Source organism: Gobius niger, assembly GCF_951799975.1.
Source record: "Gobius niger genome assembly, chromosome: 20".
NCBI lineage: Eukaryota > Metazoa > Chordata > Actinopteri > Gobiiformes > Gobiidae > Gobius > Gobius niger.
The window spans coordinates 17,208,390-17,230,410 of NC_136871.1; the positions used below are offsets into that span (position 1 = coordinate 17,208,390).

Sequence of the window (22,021 nt, forward strand, 5' to 3'; positions counted from 1 at the left end):
TGTAAACAAAACACAAAATACATCTATTTTACATGTCAACATTTAACAGATTCACACTTACAGATTCAAGAGCAAAGATACTTCATTTGAATATTACTCAACTGGATGTAAAAATGGTGTATGAAAAATCTACTTGAAAAAGTACAATTAATTCAAAACGTTATTTAAGTGCATGTACTTGAGTAAATGTAACCGAGTACTACCCACCTCTGCTATTAGACCCAAAGGGCACTGGGTTGATACCTGTTAAATGATCTGATAACTCACCTGCTGAGTCACAAGGCTATGTTTTAATCATACAGACCTGATCCCAGTACAATGGTCTAACTGTGCAGAAGCAACTTGGAAAAACTGAAAGTGGATATAGAGCACCACCTACAGTTTGGAGCTATACTAGTGCTATCCTGGAGTGGATGCCTTTATAAGGATAAGAAGATAAGATAAGCCTTTATTGATCTCACAATGGAGTAATTCACTAATTAGCTCTCAAGAACACTCAGGGGGTGCAAATAGACAAGATAATGTGCAATGAAAGAAGAACAGGTTAATGTCCAAACAAGTAACAGTAAGCATTGTGCAAGATGTACAATGAATAAAGTATGAGCTGGCTCATGCTACTTCACAGCTAGAAGGTCCCAGATTAGAATCCCATGGCCGGGGCCTGTGTGGAGTTTGCATGTCCTCCTCGTGTCTGCATAGGTTTCCTCTGGGTACTCCGGTTTCCCCTACCACTAAAAACATGTACAATAGGCCAGAATGAATGAAGTGTGTGAGTGGTTGGTGGTGATCAGAGGGGCACAGACCGGTAGCCTCGCTTCAGTATGTCTACCCCATTGACGGTATATTAGGTTCCCCTGTGGGGCCAGGACTCCCCTGTAAAAGAGATTCTTAATCTCAATGGGACTTTCCAGGTTAAATAAAGGTTAAATTAAAAAAAAATAAAAAAAAACTAACAAATCTTATTTAGATTTAGAAGCGATGACAAATCAAATAAATGTGACAATCCTATTTCCGAAGAAAACAGATAGAATCAATTATTCTTTTAAAATAAACTACACAACATTTACACTTGTTTACGTCAACATAAAACTTATGCCGCCCCCAAACTGTGGAAAGATGTAGCCCAGGGTTTGTGTGCGATAAAGTGTCTGGACTGTAAACGAGCACAATCTGTCTTTTCAACTGTAAAGTTAAATTTCAGTAGAGGAATTGCGTTGTTCTGCTTACGTGTGTGACCAGTAGAGGGCGCCCACGTATCAACTTTACTGCACGCAGATTTTGCGGAACCATTAGGCTGTTTTTGGCATTGTAGGCTAAATATAGGCTAATGTGAAGCTGTCAAAAGGTCAGGCCAACCCTTTGTGATGCATGTGTTCTCTTCCGTTTTTTCTTGATATTTCATGGGTTCTGCTTTCCACTTGTATCGTTAAAAAAAAAGAAAAAGGGTAACACTTTATTTTACACTACCCCTGATACATTGTACCTATTAAATTGAGAACAATGCAATGTGCTGTGTAACAAAGTGTAATAACGTGTATGGGTTACATAGTGGAATAACATATATTTGCAGTTTGGAGGTACATAATGTAATAGGACAGAAGACCCAAACTCTAACCCTAACCTTAAGCCCTAAGGGTCCTGTGTCGTATTCAATTATGTGCCTCCAAACTACAAATACACATAATTCCATTGTGTATAAACAACAAAGGTGCAAGTCATTACAGGTTGTTACCAAGCACATTGTACTAAATTCCGTTAAGTACAATGCATCAAGGTCGTGTAAAATAAAGTGTTACCAAAAAGGGTATTGTGTGAAAAACAACATCACGAAATACTTCAAGAACGTGTTAGGCCCACTTGAGTAAATGTAGATCTACTAATTAGGGGATTGGGAGATTATATGTTGTTTTTCGGTATTTGATAATTATGTGTATCATTTTGTGTATGGGTTGTGGAAAGTTATCGCTTAAATGAGCAATAACCTGAATGTACTGCTTGCATGAGCTTGAAATGAACGTAACAAAAACCAATCAGCACATATTCAGCGTACCCTTTTAAAACCTTTCTCTTTTTGCATTTAGGCTATTTATTTTCATTAATTCCATTGGAAGATTCACTGACAGTGAACCATGTAAAATAATAATTGTTATTGAGGAATAAAGTATACAAAAGTAAAGTCAAACATAATCCAATCTGTTTGCAGTTTGCATGTGTAACTTTGGGCAAATTAGTCGCAAATAATCTGTAGCCTTATTTGCATAATAACAAACAGAGTAATAGGCTACTACCTCTGTCGTTATGACGATGTTCATCAAAATGAATCACTTATTCAAATATCTGTTTAGCTTAGTATACAAGCTTATGCTAAGCCATAACCACCCACATGACACTAACAATGCACTGGTTTCATGATGAAGGGAAACTGATTTTGAGTTTCCTCTTCATTCAAAGGGGATTTTTGTGTGTGCTCATGTGTGTCTTGATGTTGTGACAATGTTCACTGTATGTCACCTAATGTTATCTTACCCTCAGGTAAACCCACACCCTTCCCTATTGGAAATTTGAACATGCATGTACATGACCTGTGCTGGGTTTTCCACCACTTCAGAGAGAGACAGGCAGAGAGGGAGGGATCAGAGAAAGACACAAGGAAACGCCTCTCAGACCCTGCATAGTCCAAATAATTAATTAATTAATACATAAAAAAAATGATAAATTAATTCCTCATGTAGAACCAAAGGTCAAATAACCTCATTATAAACATAGCCTTTTTGTTTCACATTTAAAACAGGCAATCTGAAATTCTGGATGTTGCATGTAGGCAAGGCATAGGTCTATAAGCTTACAGGACCATAGACCATGTAGCTATATCAAAGGATAAACTCATTGTAACTAGAACTAAAACCACAATGGAAAGTGAAAATTAGCCCTGGCTATTTGAAAATGAACTCCTTAACACAGAAAAGAGAAGTGGAAGGGGGACGGGCTTTTACCGGAAGACGACGTCATTCCAAGCTTTCCATGAAGCAGCGCTGCAGGGAAGTAAAAAAAAAAAAAAAAAAAAAGTAGCAGCAGAGAAATCCGCAGGGACAGTTGTCATTTTCTCTTTTTTTAACACTAGCCTAATCCTAAAAAAATAGAAAAGGTTGCTGGCTGAGAGAGTTGCCTACAGGCTCAGTTGCCCAAAAACAAAACAAAATAAAACAAACAAAAACTACCAAACACCTTTAATGATTACTGCCAAATCTAGCAAACGTGTGCGTGTATTTCTCTTTGTAGCTTTTTTAACAATCAAAAATAAAACACTAATTCATTATATATATTATGACAATGTGGACTATTGATGGTGTCCAACTTTCATAAATAGGTCCAATACTCGTCATCTTTGGTGTCTTAAATGAAAAGTGGAAGCGCCCCGGTGGATTCCAGTGGAGCTACCACAGTTACCATAGGAACCTGTTGAACGTACGTTTGGTTCCCGAACTTCCCGTAAACGTGCTGACGTAAGGTCGGGGAGACTTGGTCGCTGATTGGCTGAGAGCTGGGAGGAGGTCGCACGTACGAAATATAGAGCAAGATCAATCTGTGCAGTCCCAGTGAAGTAGACCTTTAGCGTAGCCGAGACCCGCTACTCCTTCAAGAAAACTGTTTATAGGTGGACGACAATTGAACAAGCGTTACTTTTCTGGACTATATTTTGCACACAGAAGGTTTTTGTGAACCAATCGTGCCTTCGTAAAATCCAAAAGTAACTTGCCACAGCCACGCAGTTCGTTTCATCCCGACTTTCCTGCTAAAAGGACAACCATGCTCAAGCTGTTCATCGTTTTCATTTTGTCCACCGCTGCTCTTTCAGAATCGGTAAGTTGTTTACTGAGTAATTTTTGTACACGTTTAAAGCCTCGAAATACGCCTAGTTGTGGTATTAACTCTAATGAAACATGTTGGGGAATGGGATTACTCTACTCCCGTAAGCGTTGATGTGATTATCGTACCTGTGTATCATACCTTCTTGAGCCGTGATTGTAAAGGTGTTCAGCTCAATGTTGTTAGCCAGTTAGCTCGCTACGAGTCCATGAATTGTGTGTTGGTTAAAGAGTTGGACATACCCAGTTTGGGGCCCAAGCGGGGGGAGCTGGTGGCGAGTCACTCAAGTGACTTTCCTCGCTCTGTTGGGGCAGTCACAGGAGTCATGTGGCCCACTCTGCCAACCTGAGACTAAACTAACACATTATTTAGGCGGGTTGTCCTCTTAATCGATTTTTTTATTGTCTCGAGATCATGTGCATATCTGATACTACACGTTTTTATCATTCTGAGTGGAATGATACAGTCTTAAGAGCTCAGTCTGACTCAACTCCAAAAGAATGTGTGTACTCTCCTCAGTCTGAACTGGAAGTGGGTAACATGAGTTATTTCTTCAGACCCTGCCATACTTCGTGTACTTTAGAAATCTGTCCAAGCTGAATTGTTTTGAGAATGTTCTCGTTCTTATATTTCAACTTTTGTCTTATTTTAAATTCTGTTGTTTGGATTTACAGTGATGTTTCCTATTGTAATGTGTGTGTATATATATATATATATATTGTAGTAGGGTTTTTTGTTGCGGGAATGTGGGAAACTCAGAAAAATGTAATGTTTACTTGACTGAGAACCCGGTTAATGAATTACAAGTGATAAAGGAATTACAGTAAAACAAAATGGCCTATGTTTCTTCGAATTTATTTCTGTTATCAAATCATCTTTAGAGTTAGAACTGCTGTCATTCCACTTTAAGATGATCCATTTGTGTTTATCTTGTTTTCTAGCTGTTGTTTATGTTGCCTTGATGATGCCACCCACATTCAAACACAAAGACCCTACCCCCCCTGTGAACAAGTTTGTCCCAGTTGCTTTCAGTCACAACAGAGAAAAGCCAAAGCTCAGTGACCCATTATTACTTAATTTTAGCCTGGCAACTTGTACACAAATTGACCCCATCGTATAGATTGTGGGTTATATTTGAGAATTAATGGAGCAGGTCACGTGCGCTGCTAAGACCAGTGTGACACAGTGAAATTCTCTCCTGATGTTGGCAGCTAAGACCGTGACGCTAATCCTGGATTGAGCACTGCCTTGAGGCTATTATACTTCAGAGCTTGTTCCATGAGCCAGTAGCCATTGGAGCAACAGATGCTTACTTTACAACTGGCTACATTCCGAAAAGTTCTGAAGCCGCTGCTTGCTCACGCTGCCTCGTCGTGTTGTCCGGCTTCTCCCATTTCTCTTTTTGATTTGCCCTCAGGAATGTGACCTCTGGTGACCTTGACTGGCCCTCTGAGGGATTTTGCACACTTGGAGGGTTCTCAATAGGGCCACGGTGCCTTTCTCTTTACGGGACGCTTTGCTTGATGATGCCAAACTTGCTGAAAATGGACACACGTTTGGCTCAGAAATGCTCGTCTTTAGACTTCTAAACTCTTCCTTCTTGGCACTTTGCCACTGCTCTCTGTTGCTTTTCTGTGATCAATTGTCTAAGGTAGACTTTGTGGGGATTTTTTCTTTCATCTCTTTTACATCACTTTCCTTTTGAGGGATACTTAGCCCCTGTGCTATGCTATGACAATTTATCTGTTCACCTCCCTCCCTCTCCCCAAGGCTTTTCTTCTCCCCGGCCAACTAAGGTCATTATTGGAATGCGAGTTTGACGTTCCCAGCTAATCGATAACAATGTTGTGCTACCTGACAAAAGGCCAAACTCTCAATACAGAAGAGATTTGGGGGGGGGGGAGTGGAATGCGTTTTATCATCACTAATTTGCATTATCCTCAAGACTTAATTCTTTCATTGACTGTCTTTGTTGAAGCCTTTGCTATTGTCACAGGTATGGTTGTGTAATTTATCATTATCACAATTTCAAGTATGGGGCGACTTAATGGTCAGGTCTGTTGGCCAATTTTATGGCAGTAACGGCAACTAGTTTTGAGAAGTTACATTTTTGTGGGTTTGATGGAAACTGGAAAGCATTCATTCTTTTGTGGGTTTATTCGGGGTCATGGTAAAGACTATTCAAACATCAAGATACGTTTTAATATGAGAGAAATATTGTGTTTTTTCTTTTTGATACATTGCCCATTCTGAGCTACCGGACATTCTATGGACCATTTGTAAAAGAGCAGATTGATATTAAGTGAGAATTAAATTTGCCGTACTGGTCAATTTGGATTGGGAAGGTAATTAATGGGGTATCAAGAAATCCTTTTCAATCAAGAGTTAATCTGTGCTCCTACTACCCAATCTCAGCCTGTTGCCTTTGGAGTCTTGGGGTGTGTGGCCATTTGTCGTATCTTGTTGGAATGTGACTGGTTTAGCCCCCTGATCATTTGCAAGAGAATGAGCTTGGTTTTTTAGGAAGTTTTTTTGTCTGTTTTTGCGTGACGGGGTGCTTTTGAATGCTTGTGCTGTGAAAAGGACATGGGGAAGGAGGGAGGAACCGTGGAGCATGATAAATAGTATCACTGGGATGTAATAATGGTTTCTGCATTGCTGTCCGCTGGTCTATGAAATCCCTTTGGGCCATGGAATGTTGGCACTGTGAGAGGAGGTTTTTGTCCTTCCTGCCTGGGATGGAGAGCTGTTGAGAATCTGATTCCCCCCTGCCTCCTCCTGTCCCGACCGCTACATATTCTGGCACTTGTAACAGGAACTATATGAATGCGTTTCGGGGCAGAAGTCAACCATAAAATCCCTGTTGTGTTGTTATATCACTTCAACACGTTTCTTCTAGGAACCTTTTTTCTTTTGCCCCACATCAGGAACAGCAGGTGTTTTCAGAATCTTTTAACACTTTGAGGACAAATAAGTTGAGTATGAAATCTGGTGGACAAGCTAAAGCTACCAGACCAGTTTCTTGACTCTCACCTCCCCCACCCTGCCAAAGAAAGGCTCTTGCGGCTTTGCGGTGTACTGGTGTAGTTGGAGGATGTGGAATATGAGCACTGCGGCGTTTCCATTGGGGAGAGGTATCATCCAAGCCTGGAGGGAGACTGTTTGATGTCATGCTGAAGTCCTCTGTCCCAGGTCTCTCCGTCATATGAAAACAGATGGATGTTCAAGGCCCAAAGCCAGGCTGCTAGCAAATGTCAGCCTTGATGTACACAAATGGCCTTTCCCTGGAAGGCTGAGGGGGCTGTGAAGTAGTGGGTTGTTTTCATAGATAGTGAAGTTGTGGTATGCAACCTAATCAGGCAGTCAATGTTCTTTTCTGCTGTTTACATTACCACCTATTAACATCATATGGGCTGTACTTTTTTACTGTAACGTCTGATGTTCCAAGCAATCACTGAGTGCCTTTGGGAGGTGTGAGGACTTCCCCTCTCTGACATCTTTCTTGACAGATCTCTCACTTATGCAGTGGCTTTTTGATGTTGTGCGTTCATATGTTTGAAGAAACGGATCAAAAACTTCTTAATTTATGCTCCTGTCAGGGGTGTTTTCAGGGAAAGAGCACTCCATATTTGTATGGCAAAAAAATATGAACAACTCTGGTCTGTAGTGGATAGTTGGTTACATTGATTTTGCGCCTCTATGACTGTGGAGCTGTGTGTGAGGTCTGTGCAGTAATAGACCACCAAAGGCTCGGTGAGCCAGCCCACATGGGCACCACCACCACCACACTCTGACCCTGTTGTCAACTCAAAACACTGTTGTGTGTCGCTGTCTATTTACAACTTTGCTCGGTCTTCTTTTAAAGCTTACAAGGACATTAACATACCACTGGTGATCAACTTAAAATCTGAAATTGCTAAATGACTCACCCTGGCATTTCCCTGAATCGACTTGGCTAACGACCATATAGAGTACTTTAAAAGAACTGATGAAATTATATTATCAAATATTGCATCATCATCTAAAGACTTTAGAACATGTTGCATAGATTGTAGCCTATTTACTTGAATTTTGGCAGATTGTGTGGTGCTTGTTAACAAAATGCAATTGTTGCGGAGCTACTCGGAAAGAGCTGGAGACCTGGTTAGAAATCACTTCTTTCTTTGTGATGTATGTTAGCCATGCAATTTCTGTGTGCTCTTTACTGAAGTCTTTTTGTTGTTGTTTTTAGGGCTGGGTGCCATTAAACGGTAACAGTATGGTATGGGGGAAAAAGTTAAGGTACTACTGGTATAAAAAAAAATAAAGTATTCACAATGATATCTTTAGAGACGTAGTTTTGATGCCTCTTGGGTCAAAGGACAGCGTTAAAGGAAGTTACTTGGTTGTTTCAGTTTAAATAAATGAAACAAATTTAGAATAAATATACTTTTATGGAATAAATGAACATTATTGTTCTGTTTTCTGGTTCTAGATGACATATATTTTAGTATAGGTACTGAGAAAAAAAACCCCGTATTGTTCAGGTATCTGTATGATAAACAAAGTATCATTAAAGTACTGGTATAATTTTTTTTTTTTTAAACTGTACCCAGCCCTAGTGTTTTGTGGAGCTCAGGCCTTCAGTAGATCTGGTTGCTGATAGTAACTCTCTAGTCGGGTACTTTTAATCTATTTCTATTCCAGTGTCTTTGATTGGAGGCAGTGATATGCTTCCAGGAGGGGCTGACTTCAAAGAGCGGGAAAGACATTAAATAAGGATCACTTCTGCAGGGGGAATGTGAGGCCTGACAGGTCTGCCTCCTTAGTTTGGGTGATAATCGCGCCAAGTCACCAAGTTGACATTGCTTCAGCTTGGGACGGCAGTTCCCAAGACACTTCACCCATGGCTGATGCTATTGCTAACACTAACTACAGCCATGACACAGACTTTGCTATGTTGTTATTGTTCACACACCACTGTTGGACTGGTGCTCAGGTGATGCCTAACTAAAGCCCTAGTATCTGTATCAGAACAACGCTGGCCGTCTGGCCTCTGTCCGTCTGGCCTCTGTCCGTCTACCCTGAGAATTGGAAGCTATGAGTGTCTGGGAATTGCTTAACTATCTCATGTATTTACTCATTCTTGGGTATCTGACCAATATGGTTATACATGTCCTCTGATTCATAAATGATCAATGGCCAACTGTCTATGGTTTGAAATCAACACTTTATTAGTGATATGTTGTCTGTGTAAACTGCTAGGATCAAAGAGGCTGTTTGCTTTGTTGCCATAGAGTCTCACACAGGGCTGGTAGGTGGAAACTGTGCTAAAGATAGACACAGTGTAGGTAGGAGGAATCTAGAGGTGGTCTGTCAGGGCAAAGCTTGGATTTCATCCTTCAGCCCCATACCAGGTGTTTATGAGAACTCGAATGAGGCCTACATACTAGTGTTCAGACATCAGAACTCTGTAAAGGTGAGGAACATAATGATCTCAACATGAATGTCCCATGTAAGGATCCACATACTGCCCTGTCTGACCCAACTCTTTGTAGTGAATCTCACAGCATTTCTGGCAGGTTGCGTCAGAGGTCATAAGTGCACAGCACAGCAGTCCAGTCCTGCTGCTAAAGTATCGTCTGGTGCTCATGATACTGCCGTTGTTATTAAGTATATCTGAAATATAAATCTGTTGTGAATGTGAACAAAAGTTTGCTGGCTACAATTATCTTTTGGAAGAGGTCAAGGAATGGCAGACATGACAAAGAAGAAGGAAGCACATTCCTGTGCTGGTGTCCCTTTTCTTCCTTTTCAGGGTTTGATCCTCCTCTGAGTCGCTGTGTGAAAGGACCAGATGCCTCTCCCTGTGCCGGCAGATGGAGGGATTGTTTGGGCAGCCTAATGAAGGGAGGCTGCTCCGAGTTGAGCCTCGGTTACCTTGGTCATTGATATGCTCTTGAGGCGTCCACTGGTATTGTTTGGCCTCAATGGAAGGGACGGAGCCAAAGGCTGGGTGGCGGCTGGCCTGACGGGGGCCTTTCAGGGAACTGAGACAATCGGAGCCTGGTCAGGTAGAGATAAACAAGGAAAAGATGATGCTCCATCTTTTATACCTTTCTCAAAAGAAGTTCTATTTGATGGTAATATCTGGAAAACCCGGTATTTTAAGAATGGGTCAGTTGGAGCTCGTGTCAGGAGTTATGATGGTCCAGCATTGGCCACAGTGGCTTGTTGTTGCTGTGCTGATGCTACTAGATGGAAATCCCTCAGTCCATGTGGTTAGCTATGTTGGTTTGGCAGTGCTCCACTTTAGGCTTCTTATCGCCTGCTTCCCATTAGGCAGATTTTATGAGGTTTAGAACGAGTGTTGAGAGGATGAAATGGTGACCTGAGGGAAAAGTGGCTTTTTTTTTTTTTTTAGATGGCTGAAACGGGACATGTTCACCATTTTACAGGCGGCTTCAACGTTGAGACAGTTTCTTTTTCTTTCTTTTTTTAGAATTTTCGATGAAATTAATAAATCATGTGACAACTTTTGCAATATTATACTTAAGCTTAACGTAAGCTTGGTACGTGATGATAATATTATGCAGAGGCGCAAACTAATCATGCTTTTGAGCACGTATTCCAACTGTGCTGCTCCCATCGGGACTGTTTGTTGCTCACATTTCACTAAGGGCGTGTTTTTTGTGCCATGTTTGACTTGTATTACAAAAACAATGATTTTGATTCTGTGGCTTGTCTCGAATGAATCCACAGAAAACTGATCAAAGCCAGTTCTGGGCCTGCTTCCTACTTGTTAGCCACGAAAATGTCCCGGAGGCTGATTTTCATGTGTACTCAGTTACATAACGCAGCTTTGGCACTGGCAGCAGGCCTACGTGTTCTTTTGCTTGGACAGGGACAGTTTTTACTTGCCCATCTTTTTTTTACCATTATTATTATTATTATTTAAAAAACAGATTTGATTTCAGCAGTTTCACTGCTTTGTATCTTTTACGTTGACTATGTTTCAGGAATTGTTTGTAAAGGAGATTTTGCCGCTGATAACAGCCTATTCATTGCAGTCACTTGTTTATCCTATAACAGAATTAATTTTCTCTATCAGTAGTTCTGAATTACAAACCTGATAGGACAGGCCTCGGTGTGCCTCGAGGGCAGTACAGTTCTTTCTGATCTCCTCAATCAGCATGAGGCTATCAGCTACTCTCTGTCGGGACGCAGGGGTTACAGCTTTCCCCCCTGGTTACTAACGGGCAAAGGCAAACTGTAGATTGACAGCCCTTTCAGCACATTGGATCTTTTATATCTCCTGTAAATAATGTGCCCAAGAGGGCTGCAAAACTGTGGCCAAAAGGTGAAAAGATGGTGACTCATGTAAAACTGTTTTGTGTGAGTGATTCCAACAATGTGACTCAAGGGGCTTGCAGCAACTTGTCACATCAGCCAGCCTGCATCTGCCTGGAAGCAAGTCGTCACCGTTTTACAACTGCCTTTACACAGAGATACAGTATTTTATTTTGTTTGTTGCTTTATTTTTTTATTTTTATTTTTTTACTAAATGTATATTTTGTAAACATCTTCATTGATAATGGCGTGTAGATTTAGTTAGTAAGAGTATGATATTTCACTGGCCTTGCGATAGCAGGCTCTCGTGTGAAAGTGGGAAGTTTACAACGAGGCTTACAGCTCAAACAGAGTGACTGGACAACTTTCATTTCATCGGTATGAAACACACAAACTGCTCCCCTCCTCCTCAGCAGCACTTATAGATCTGTGAGCGTAAACACAAACCAATTTGAGTGGGAAAAAAAACATGAATACAGTGCATGTGGGGCTCCGTGGATCTGCACTAGACTAGACTTCGGACACGGTGTGAGCAGTCGGAGAAGTTCTGACGAGTGAGCACCTCTGTTTGACTCATTACTAGGATCATTTTTTACCAGCACAGAATACAACCACATGAACATTATATTTGCACAGTCTTTTAGTTGCAAATGTGACGGTTTTAGTTCAAGAACATACAAAAAGCTGGGAGGCCTCTTTGAGCTCAGCCACTAGTTAACCCTGAAAATTAAGACTCACATGGAAGTAATTATGAGGTGAGCTCATGATGTCAGAGTGCTGTGTGAATGGGGATGTGGTGGGATATCCCGTCAAGAGTCCAACTTAATCTTTGGACATTTGTTAAATGAGGGGTTTTGTAGATTTTCTCTGAAAATACATCGGATGTGAGTGACTTTCAATGGAATTTCTCATGCAGATAAGTTGTTTCCGTTTGAGGGTAGCCAGAAAGATACATTAGTCATGTGTGTCTTCCAAAAGGGTGTTGTTGGGTCAAGTGAGACGTCTTGAGAGGATGAAACTGTGTGTCCATTGTTTTTTCCTTCTTAGTACTTTGATCGAGTAAAAATGTTACGTTGTAAATGTTGCCTGTTAATTTTTAATGTACTATTACAAAATGAAACGGATGTTACTGAGTTTCATTTTTGTCACTATCTTGATAAATCCTATTACATGATTCATTGTGGCCACAAGCTTTTCTCACCTCGTTTCACCTCCACTGGCCCGTGCTTAGTTTAATGCTGATTAGTCTTCTGTACACACAGAGCCTTTTAATCCTATTCGCACTGCTTACAGAGCAAATGGTCAATGCAATTTTGTGTGCTAATGTGATTAAAGTAGCCCCATGTCTCTTCATTATGCAAGGTTTCCCAGTGATCGGCCTGACGGTTGGGATGAGCTTTTATCAGCAGGCCCACACACACATGAGTTTATCACCGGGCGTCTGTGGTCGATGAGTCGGCTTCCACTGGTCGCTGAATCACCCTTTTTAACAAGTACCAGTGTCATGGTGGTTACGGTCTCTGAACAAAAGGTCAGCCCTGGGCTCTTTGAACTAGGGCCATAAGAAGAAGTGTCTGACCCCACCAGCTTTTGACATCAGAAACACATGAACAAAATGCAGTTGGGGCCACAATCATTTGTTGGTGCTAATAGCCACATTTAATTCAAATATAGCCTGTGTTTGTTTGTTTGCTGTAGTGTATTTGTCATTAGCCTTTTCTCCCTCATTAGATATTCGTACTTGTCTAGGATCCTCAGTGAGGGACAATTGGGGCTCGGACTGTCTCCAACTAATTGAGACTGTGCTTTCTCATTGTCCTGTCACTGGCCCTGTGGTGTTTAACTTTACAAGTGAAAGTGCCGTCTTGATGCAATTGTCTGCTGGCACATTGTTATTTACGTAAACTAAATGGAGAGCTTGATCTTGAATTTGAATGGAGGCTGTTTGAATTACCGTGTTTTGTTCCTAAAATACTTAATGGCACAGTCTTTGTGGTGTTTAAACGTGCATTTGGGTTAGTAATATATGTTTAGCTGTAACAGGATTTCCGAATGTTATGGACTGTGTAACTGTGGTGCAATTGGGGTCAGAAATGACTATTTTTCTCCTTTTTGCTGCCACGTTCATCTTACAAAGTGCAGATCCTTCGTTACCTTCATAAATGTACGGTTTAGTGTTTTGCTCTTGATTACGTCTGGTTGACTGCTGTAATAATGTGGTTGTTTTCCCCTCTTGGTGTGTTTGAGTACGTTTCTCTGACCCTCTGTTTCTGTGCCCTAGCAGGTGAGGGAGACGGAGACATGGATGCCCATGAAGACGACACAGAAAGTGGCCATGTCCACGAATGCAGAAGACCTGGAGTCATCAGGAGACTCCCACAACGGCTCAGACTTTGGGTTCACGGACGACGAGGATGATGATGATGATTTGTCCGACCAATACGACGACGACGAGTTCTCTGGCTCTGGAGATGGAGGTGCGTCATCACAGACGAAGTTCGATACAATCGCTTTGTTTCCTTCAGCAATATGAACCTGGTATTTGTTTTTCTCTTCACAGAAACGACAGCACCACCCAAACAAGGAAGCAAGCCCTCAGATAAGGTAACGGCGAATCCCGAATGTAACTCTAACCTGTAGTGTTATCAAGCAACTTATCTAAATACCTTTCATCCTTTTCAGCCTTTTGTGAACGACAACAAAATCCCAGAGGTGGAGCGCCCGGTGTGGCCCACTGTCAACGAGGAAGAGATCATCAGGGACAGCAATGAAATCCCGCTGCTCGAAAAGAAGTCCGAGACCGGCGAGGAGCACCCCTCCAACGTCCTCATGTCCCACGCCAGTGAAGACAGCATCTTCAACAAAACGGAGGTCCTTGCAGGTCAGTAACACATCATTTATATGACGGTACTGAAAAACCGTTTTATTGAGCAGTGCATATGACAAGTGAAAGTATTTTGCTGCCTTTGCCACCGTTGTACTGTATATCGATGCATGACCAGATGTGATTTTATTTAACATATCATTACTGCACATCTCAATGACAAAGTTGCCAAATCAGTCCAAAGGTTTTACTGTAAATTATGTGGGGGGTTTTTTGTACTAAGTGTATGCTGCCATCTGAAACGTTCTGCTTTCTCTTTCACAGCTCTGATTGCAGGTGGCGCCGTGGGCCTCATGTTTGCCGTTCTGCTCATCCTGTTGCTCATCTACCGCATGAAGAAGAAGGACGAGGGCAGCTACGAATTGGGAAAGAAGCCCATCTACAAGAAAGCCCCCACCGCAGAGATCTACGCATAAAACTCTGGCCTCTGCTAAAACCACGCACCTCGCCCCCTTTAAAAACCAATCATGGCCAGTGTTTTGTGGCCTACAGTGCCTCATTTTTGCTATAACCTCACCTCGTCCTCCTCAGCTGACCGCACACAGCCTGGTCAGCACAGTGTTGCTCAGTAACCAATCAGGAGAGAAGCCCTAAAACACCACAATCAATTGACTGACTCCTGATAGATATGTATTGGTGCTCTTTTGTCCAATCAGAGGCTTCAATGGTCCTCCTGTCCCTATTTTTATTTTTTGTATTGTCGGAAAAGAAGTGGGGACTTTTTCAGCTGCCACTTCGACGCGGTACGAAGTGATGTTTTTCTTCCTGTAATTTTTCTTCCCAGTCGCAGAGGACTTGGAAAACTTTAAACCATCTTCTCTCTGCGTTTGCTTCCAGTTAAACACTAAACACTGTGCAATGTTTTCGTCTAGGTATGGTACTCATTATCGGTCCACTTATTTATTTTCCCTGTATCGTTGTATCACCCCCACCCTCATGTCTTCCTCGATCCGTCTCTTGGACTCTGATTCGGTACTGCGACTTCAAACTTTGCTGTAGCATGTGAATTTAAGTTAATTTTGTTTTTTGCTTATTTTTTTTTTATTTTTTAAACAACTCCTTGTAAAGCAGAGAGATTTCATATTTTAGATTTTGTATTAAAGATTTCTCATGATGGGAAAGATTGTTCAGTGAATTTTATTCATCACAAACCAACTGTATTTGACTTATTACGCTTTCGGTACTCATTTGAAGCTACTTCCATTAAAATACAAATTGATATTACAGTCAACACTGCCATTAGACTGAAATGTCTGAGTATAGTTTAGTGCGAGTCTGCAGTGTGGTGAAGAGGTTAGTCCTTGTGCCACACAAAGGCTGTTGGTTCGATCCTTGGTCCCCTGAGTTGTGGCTTTCTCCCACACAAAAGAATAAAGAACTAAATTACCCAATGGGCATAAATGTTACATGTTCAACATCTGGTATTATAAAAGGGCTACGTCCTGAAAACAGTTTGTGTTGTTGGACTGTCAGCTGGTGTAGGTGCAGCTAGGCGAGATCCTCTAATCTTGGAAAGTAATATCACCTGACCAGGTTCTGTAGTTAAACAAACCAGCTACACTTGCACTGCAATGTATGTCCTGTACTATGCACATCTAAGGCCCTATATAGAGTTCTACTAATTACCAGTGTGGCTCAGAGGTTCAGTAATGACCAACAACCAAAATAGTCAAGCGCCTGACACACCTACATTCCACTTAAAACACAGCTTGTGTTGACCGTCTCTGCCTGAAAGACAAGCTGAACTTTGCTCTACCATTCTTGCCTTCATTCAAATAAAAAGTTAACTTTTAACAGTTGTTACACAAATCAAACCTCAGTAATCGGAGAAGCTGGTAGGGACCTATCACAATAAGCTATGGTTTCTAGTTCTTTTTTCAGGTCTTGAGAATAATCTTTCAATGCTCACATTATGTAGTTATGTTTCATTGCAAACAAACTGATCATGTAACATGAACATGTAATTGGTAATAACATAAAGTTACAAGATACTTGGCCACATTCTGGCAACAAACTTTCTACCAAATATTTAAAACCAAATGTTCTTCGTCCACCATCAACTTACTGTAAATACTGTAATGAAGGGGTCATTTGGATTCAAATGCACCTCTGTCTTTGGTCTCCAGAGACCAACCCATATTTTGTATTAATTTAACTGTCAAATTATTTTATTGCCTTCTTTCAGGTTGGGGTTCTTCCCCTTTTTAAGCTGATGTACATGTGATTTTAAAAGTTTTATATTCATTAGTTTGAGATTTCAGAGAACAATAGTTTTGAAACGTTTTTATTTTGTAAGAATTTCTATTATCCTATAGACTGTTCGCTTTTGTATTTATGTTGTACTGTTGTAGAAGAATTGTGGTTGGTAATCATCCCACCAGTCATGGGGATGTGCTGAGCCATGTTACCAGTAGCAGACTCGGGCTGATTATCAAGCAAAACCCAGATGGAGAAATAGACCACCTCATTTGGGAAAACTAAAAAGCTATAGCCGCCAGACCTCTGTCTGTGTTCAAAGCAGTTACAGGGCTTTCAAATAACAGTAATATTTATCCTTGCACTTAGCTCAAGACGGTTTGAGTGTTTTGGTGCCACAGTGACATGATCTGATGGCCGTCATTTGCAAATGAATCAGTTCCTTTGTGTCAGTGCGGGAGTGGGCCTGCTATCTGGAGTGGGCTAAGCTGACCCAGAATAGAACAAGGTAGAAGCATTTCAAATGGTAATCAGCCTCGGCTCTGCTCACTAACATGGGAGACATATTTCTGCTGCTGAATGTCACAGACACCACATGTGAATTACAAATGGAGTGGAGAAGCCAATGAATCATTGGTTTCTGCATTAAAGTTTGATTTATACATGAAAATAAAGCTATTTTTATGCACACTAACATTTTAAACTGTTGTCCTGTTCTTTAATTAGTTCATCTTGGCCGTATAGACAAGACAACGTAGTTTGGTTAAGGTACAGATATATTACATGATGATGCATGTTCTGGGAGGAAATGCGAGCACAAAGGTCACAAACATTTTGTGTTGGTTTTGAGGAAAAAGCAATAGGCTTTGTGGCTTGATTCTTCAATATACATTTATTACCAGGGCAGAGATGTGGAGAGTGAATGAATAATGTGGGTAGCTTGAAAGAATCTATGTGGGTGTAAGACGTTATTACATTAGTAGTCAAGTTTTTCATGGTTTGCTACTCACAGGTTAACAGGGCTGTTTCATCCACAAATAGGGCGTTAGTTATTTTCTCTCCAGGAGGAGAAGGTTGGTCTTTGTTTATTGCTTGGGTTTAGTTATATGGTGGTGCATAAAGCTGAGTGCATCATGACTTTCCCAGCCCTCTGACGTCATTCACGGTGTCCGATTACAACTGTGCCTCTTTGTCTTCTGCTGTAATGGCTGTCACACACAAAGGAACATGTAGGCACCAGTTTCATGTGTGGATAATCCCAATGTGAGAAACAATCAACTGGTATGGTACAATTCAGTACAGCGGCTTCAGAGATTACCCAGGCCTGGCTAATTATTATTATATAGTTACAAAAATCTTTATTTCAATCATATCTTATATTATCCTGTATAATGGGCTGCGGGCTTTTTGAACGTTCCCAAACACAGGACTGTAGTTGTGTCAGTATCAAAATGTACTGTTTCTGTTTTTCTATTTAGTGAAGTAATATTTTGATAATTGTAATGTAGATTGTGTAATTTCAGCATAAGACTGCTGGGCCTATATAATGATTTTTAAATAATTAAAAGAGGTCTAAATCTTTCTGACACACCCTAATACTACTAATACTACTAATACTACGTCTCAGACTGTACACAAGACAAACATTATGACTCATAATCACAGCAACTCAAAACTAAAGCAATTACAAATCCAAGAAGCATTATTAATACTACAAACGAAGAATATATGAGTCATTTGTCTGAAATGCTTTCGGTTAGTGGACAAAAATAGAGCTCCAATTTGTGTGTTGTTGATGTACGCACAAAGCCAATAGGCAAGCCGCTACCTGTCGCCCTCATGGCTTCGGGGAAAAACACCCTCGGAGGGCAAACACTGACGAATTCAACACTTGTGGGAGTGCCGCACAAACACGCATTACGGCATTAGCTCCATATTCAGACATCAGCTTTCACAAACTCTGACTTCACTTGGTAATGACACGGCTAAAACGCCTCGGTCAGGAGAAGGAGGGACAGTTTTCTCTTGAGGTGGCAAGAAATGAACAACATTGTTTGTTTGCATACTGGGTAATAAAAGGTAGGTGCACAGTTAGACACAGTAAGCCTACTCCTTTTTTATCACACAGACAGTACTCATATAAACAGTTCTTGAGTAAAGCAAACTCACTCCCCTGAGTCTATTTAGGGCCTATCTCACGAGAGAGAGTTGCGGAGACTCAGCAATGTCTCCACAACTCGGACCAATTGTGTGCATACAAAGGGCCGATCTCACCGGCCTGGAGAGTGGTTCAAGACTAAAGTTGCCGCTAGCCACGAGGATGTCTCTCATGCAGCCCCTTGCAATAAGGCGAGTCTCCAGGTAGTCTCTCTGAAAATGAACAGGTTCGATTTCAGCAGAGTCTCTGCATGGTCTCCGAGAAGTCTCCGCGGCCTCAAGCAGTTGTGGCAATGTTGCAATTGAGATATGGGCATCTGCATTATGTGCCCAGAACAAATTTCTCCATGAGGGATAATATAGTTTAATTAATTCAATTCATTCATTCCTTGCTATCCGACAGGTCTCAGAGACATTGCAGAGACATTGCCTGGACGTCACAGAAACGTCTCACAGGTGGAGGACAACAAATAGTATTCGCGACACAACTGCTTGAACTACAGCATAGACTTCTCGGAGACCTCTCAGAAACCATGCGGAGACAAAAGCTCAGCAACTTTTTCAAGTCCCCATGCAGTCTCTGCTGATATTGAACCTGTTTACCGAGACTACCCGGAGACTCGCCTTATCTCCAGGGGACGTCTCTAAGACATCTCCGTGACCAGCAGCAACTTAAGTCTCCAACAAGTTGTCTTTTAGTGAGAAAGCTTCAAGGCACAAACAAAGGTATAAAGTTTGTGTGTCGTTTGTGTGTGCTTTATTATTAGTTTGTGTGTTGTTTGCTTTATTATTCTACATAATTCTTTCTTTTTACATCTATTTCTATCGTGTTTTCTTTGGAAATATTAGGATTTCCTGGAAAAGTGAGGTATTGGATTGCAATTACTACTTTATGAATTCTACGTGATCAAAGTAATCTTTAAGTAATGTTATCATCAATATTTGGGTTACTCTACCCATCTTTAAGATTCTTATAGTAAAGGATAACACTGGTGATTCTTGCTGAGAGCAGACCAACAAGGGAAAAACATTTACTATAGGCTACATATAAAATGATCTGACTGACACTGGTGTGTCAGTCAGACACACCAGTGTCTGCTGCTCATTTGAAAAATTCTTAACCTGCTTTGATAATATTTACCTAAATTTACAGGAACAAGCATGTGGTTCACTGCGTTTTTTGTTTGTGAACATTAGTGGGAATTTCCAGGACGTGCCGCACCAGGCAGCTCCCGATGCTCCTTTTATCTGTGCACATCTGAGGAATGCTAATTGAGTGATGAACTATGACTCTGTGTGAGTATCTGTCATATCAGTCATGGCGATTTACATTAGACCTTCTATGGTAAAACTAAAGGCAAAAGTTAATTGCTTTTTCCATCTTCAACTGCGTGTTATGTATCAATGACATGCTGAAATTGAGTTCTGCAGCAGAAACAACTCGACCAAACATGTGATCCGACGTCATCGAGCGTCACGGCTTTCAGTGCGAGATTTGTTTATCAAATATATCTCCACTAAAAGCAGGTAAAGGTCAACAACAGAGTTACAAGACTTGTGAATTTCCCCAATATGTTATTTATAATCTTTCCGTGTAACCAGAACGGTAAGTTGCCAAAGAGTAAAACTTCCGAATTAGTCACTGCCAAATGAAGAGGCTTTTTAACTGAACCCAGTGACGTCACATGCATAGGGGTCTCTTAAGAGTGTGATGATCAAAATCTAGTTTTTTTATATCATGATTTGCAGTGGTTTGTTCAATCAATGGCTCTCTGTGAAACTAACATAATGACAATTCATATGATCTATTCTTAGTATATTTAAAGGACTTTTTGGCCCATGGGCTTTATTGGACAGGACAGTTCAGTCGGAGCTGGGACTCGGGCTCACGAGGCTGAGGTCTTATAGTTTGAGGATTTGCGATTTGCGATGTTTTTAATAGTTGCACTGATGTAACAGTTTGCATAAATGTTTCCACACTTCCTTTACATAAGTGCCCCATACACAGCCGATCACAGACGGCAACGGAAGTTGGGGGTCTTAAATCTGTCCACACCTTCACCAAGGTCAAGGGTCAGATGACGAGGAATTACAAGAAATGAGGTTCATGAGTGAGTGAGACAGGCACATCCCAGTGTTTCTCAGGAATATCCGAAGCCATATAATTCACAGTATAATTATAACACTATGTATGTATTAATCCAGACAGAAAAAGTCCCACAGACCCCCAAATGTCCTCCACTCCCAATCCATGCTACCAGAAATTCAGGTGTTTAAACATGTGTGAGGGTTAATTGCTCTGTGTGATTTTCTAAATGCCGTAGTTGTTTCCATCATAAGAACATTGATGATCAACAAATACAAACAAAATCAGTGACCCCTATGGCTCAGAAATGTTTGAGCATTTCTAATAAAATAATGCATATTTTTTTATTCAATACTGCAGATGACGGGTCAGACGAAGAGCAGCTCACAAGACTACTATGGACGTACACCAATCAAGGACCGAGACGTCACCCGGCATGGCGCAGCCGGGGCCCCACCCTGGAGCCAGACCTGGGGTTGGGGCCCGAACGCGAGCGTCTGGTGGCCGGGCCTCTGCCCACGGGGCCCGGCCGGGCACAGCCCGAAGGGACGACGTGGGCCCGCCCTCCTGTGGACTCACCACCCGCAGAGGGATCCGTAGGGGTCGGGTGCTAAGAGGACTGGGTGGCAGTCGAGGCCGGGTGCCTCGACGACCTGGTCCACATGCACAGCTTCTGGCGTTCGGGACATGGAACGTCACCTCGCTGGGGGGGAAGGAGCCTGAGCTTGTGCGGGAGGTTGAGAGATACCGACTAGATATAGTCGGGCTCACCTCCACGCACAGCTTGGGTTCCGGATCCCAACTCCTGGAGAGAGGCTGGACTCTCCATTTTTCTGGAGTTGCCCGCGGGGAGAGGCGGCGGGCTGGGGTGGGTTTGCTCATATCCCCCCAGCTCAGCCGTCACGTGTTGGAGTTCACCCTGGTGGACGAGAGGGTCGCGTCCCTACGCCTTCGGGTCGGGGACAGGTCTCTCACCGTTGTCTCGGCCTACGGGCCCAACATCGGTGCAGAGTACCCGGCCTTCTTGGAGTCCCTGGGAGAGGTACTAGATAGTGCTCCGACTGGGGACTCCATTGTTCTACTGGGGGACTTCAACGCCCACGTGGGTAACGACAGTGAGACCTGGGAGGGAGTGATTGGGAGGAACGGCCTCCCCGATCTGAACCCGAGTGGTGTTCTGTTATTGGACTTCTGTGCTAGTCACGGTTTGTCCATAACGAACACCATGTTCGAGCACAAGGGTGTCCATAAGTGCACGTGGTACCAGGACACCCTAGGCAGGAGGTCGATGATCGACTTTGTAGTTGTGTCGTCTGACCTCCGGCCGCGTGTCTCGGACACTCGGGTGAAGAGAGGGGCGGAGCTGTCAACCGATCACCACCTGGTGGTGAGCTGGATCCGCTGGCAGGGGAGGAAGCCGGTCAGACCTGGCAGGCCCAAGCGTGTTGTGAGGGTCTGCTGGGAACGACTGGCGGATCCCTCTGTCAGTGGGGTCTTCAACT

The 22,021-nt window shown here is 42.1% G+C and overlaps 1 protein-coding gene across 2 annotated transcripts; it reads left to right on the forward strand.

Annotated features, from left to right (window-relative positions):
- Positions 1–3,608: 3,608 nt before the first annotated feature.
- On the forward strand, positions 3,609–15,136 carry sdc4 (syndecan 4). 2 transcript variants are annotated; one of them, XM_079578842.1, is made up of 5 exons: positions 3,609–3,861; positions 13,478–13,673; positions 13,757–13,800; positions 13,879–14,077; positions 14,345–15,136. In XM_079578842.1, exons 1-5 carry the CDS (start codon positions 3,808–3,810, stop codon positions 14,494–14,496), a joined length of 645 nt encoding a protein of 214 aa, XP_079434968.1. In that variant the 5' UTR covers positions 3,609–3,807; the 3' UTR covers positions 14,497–15,136. The 2 variants fall into 2 exon arrangements, with proteins under 2 accessions (XP_079434968.1, XP_079434969.1); XM_079578843.1 differs by having other exon boundaries at positions 13,481–13,673.
- The last annotated feature ends 6,885 nt before the right edge of the window (positions 15,137–22,021 follow it).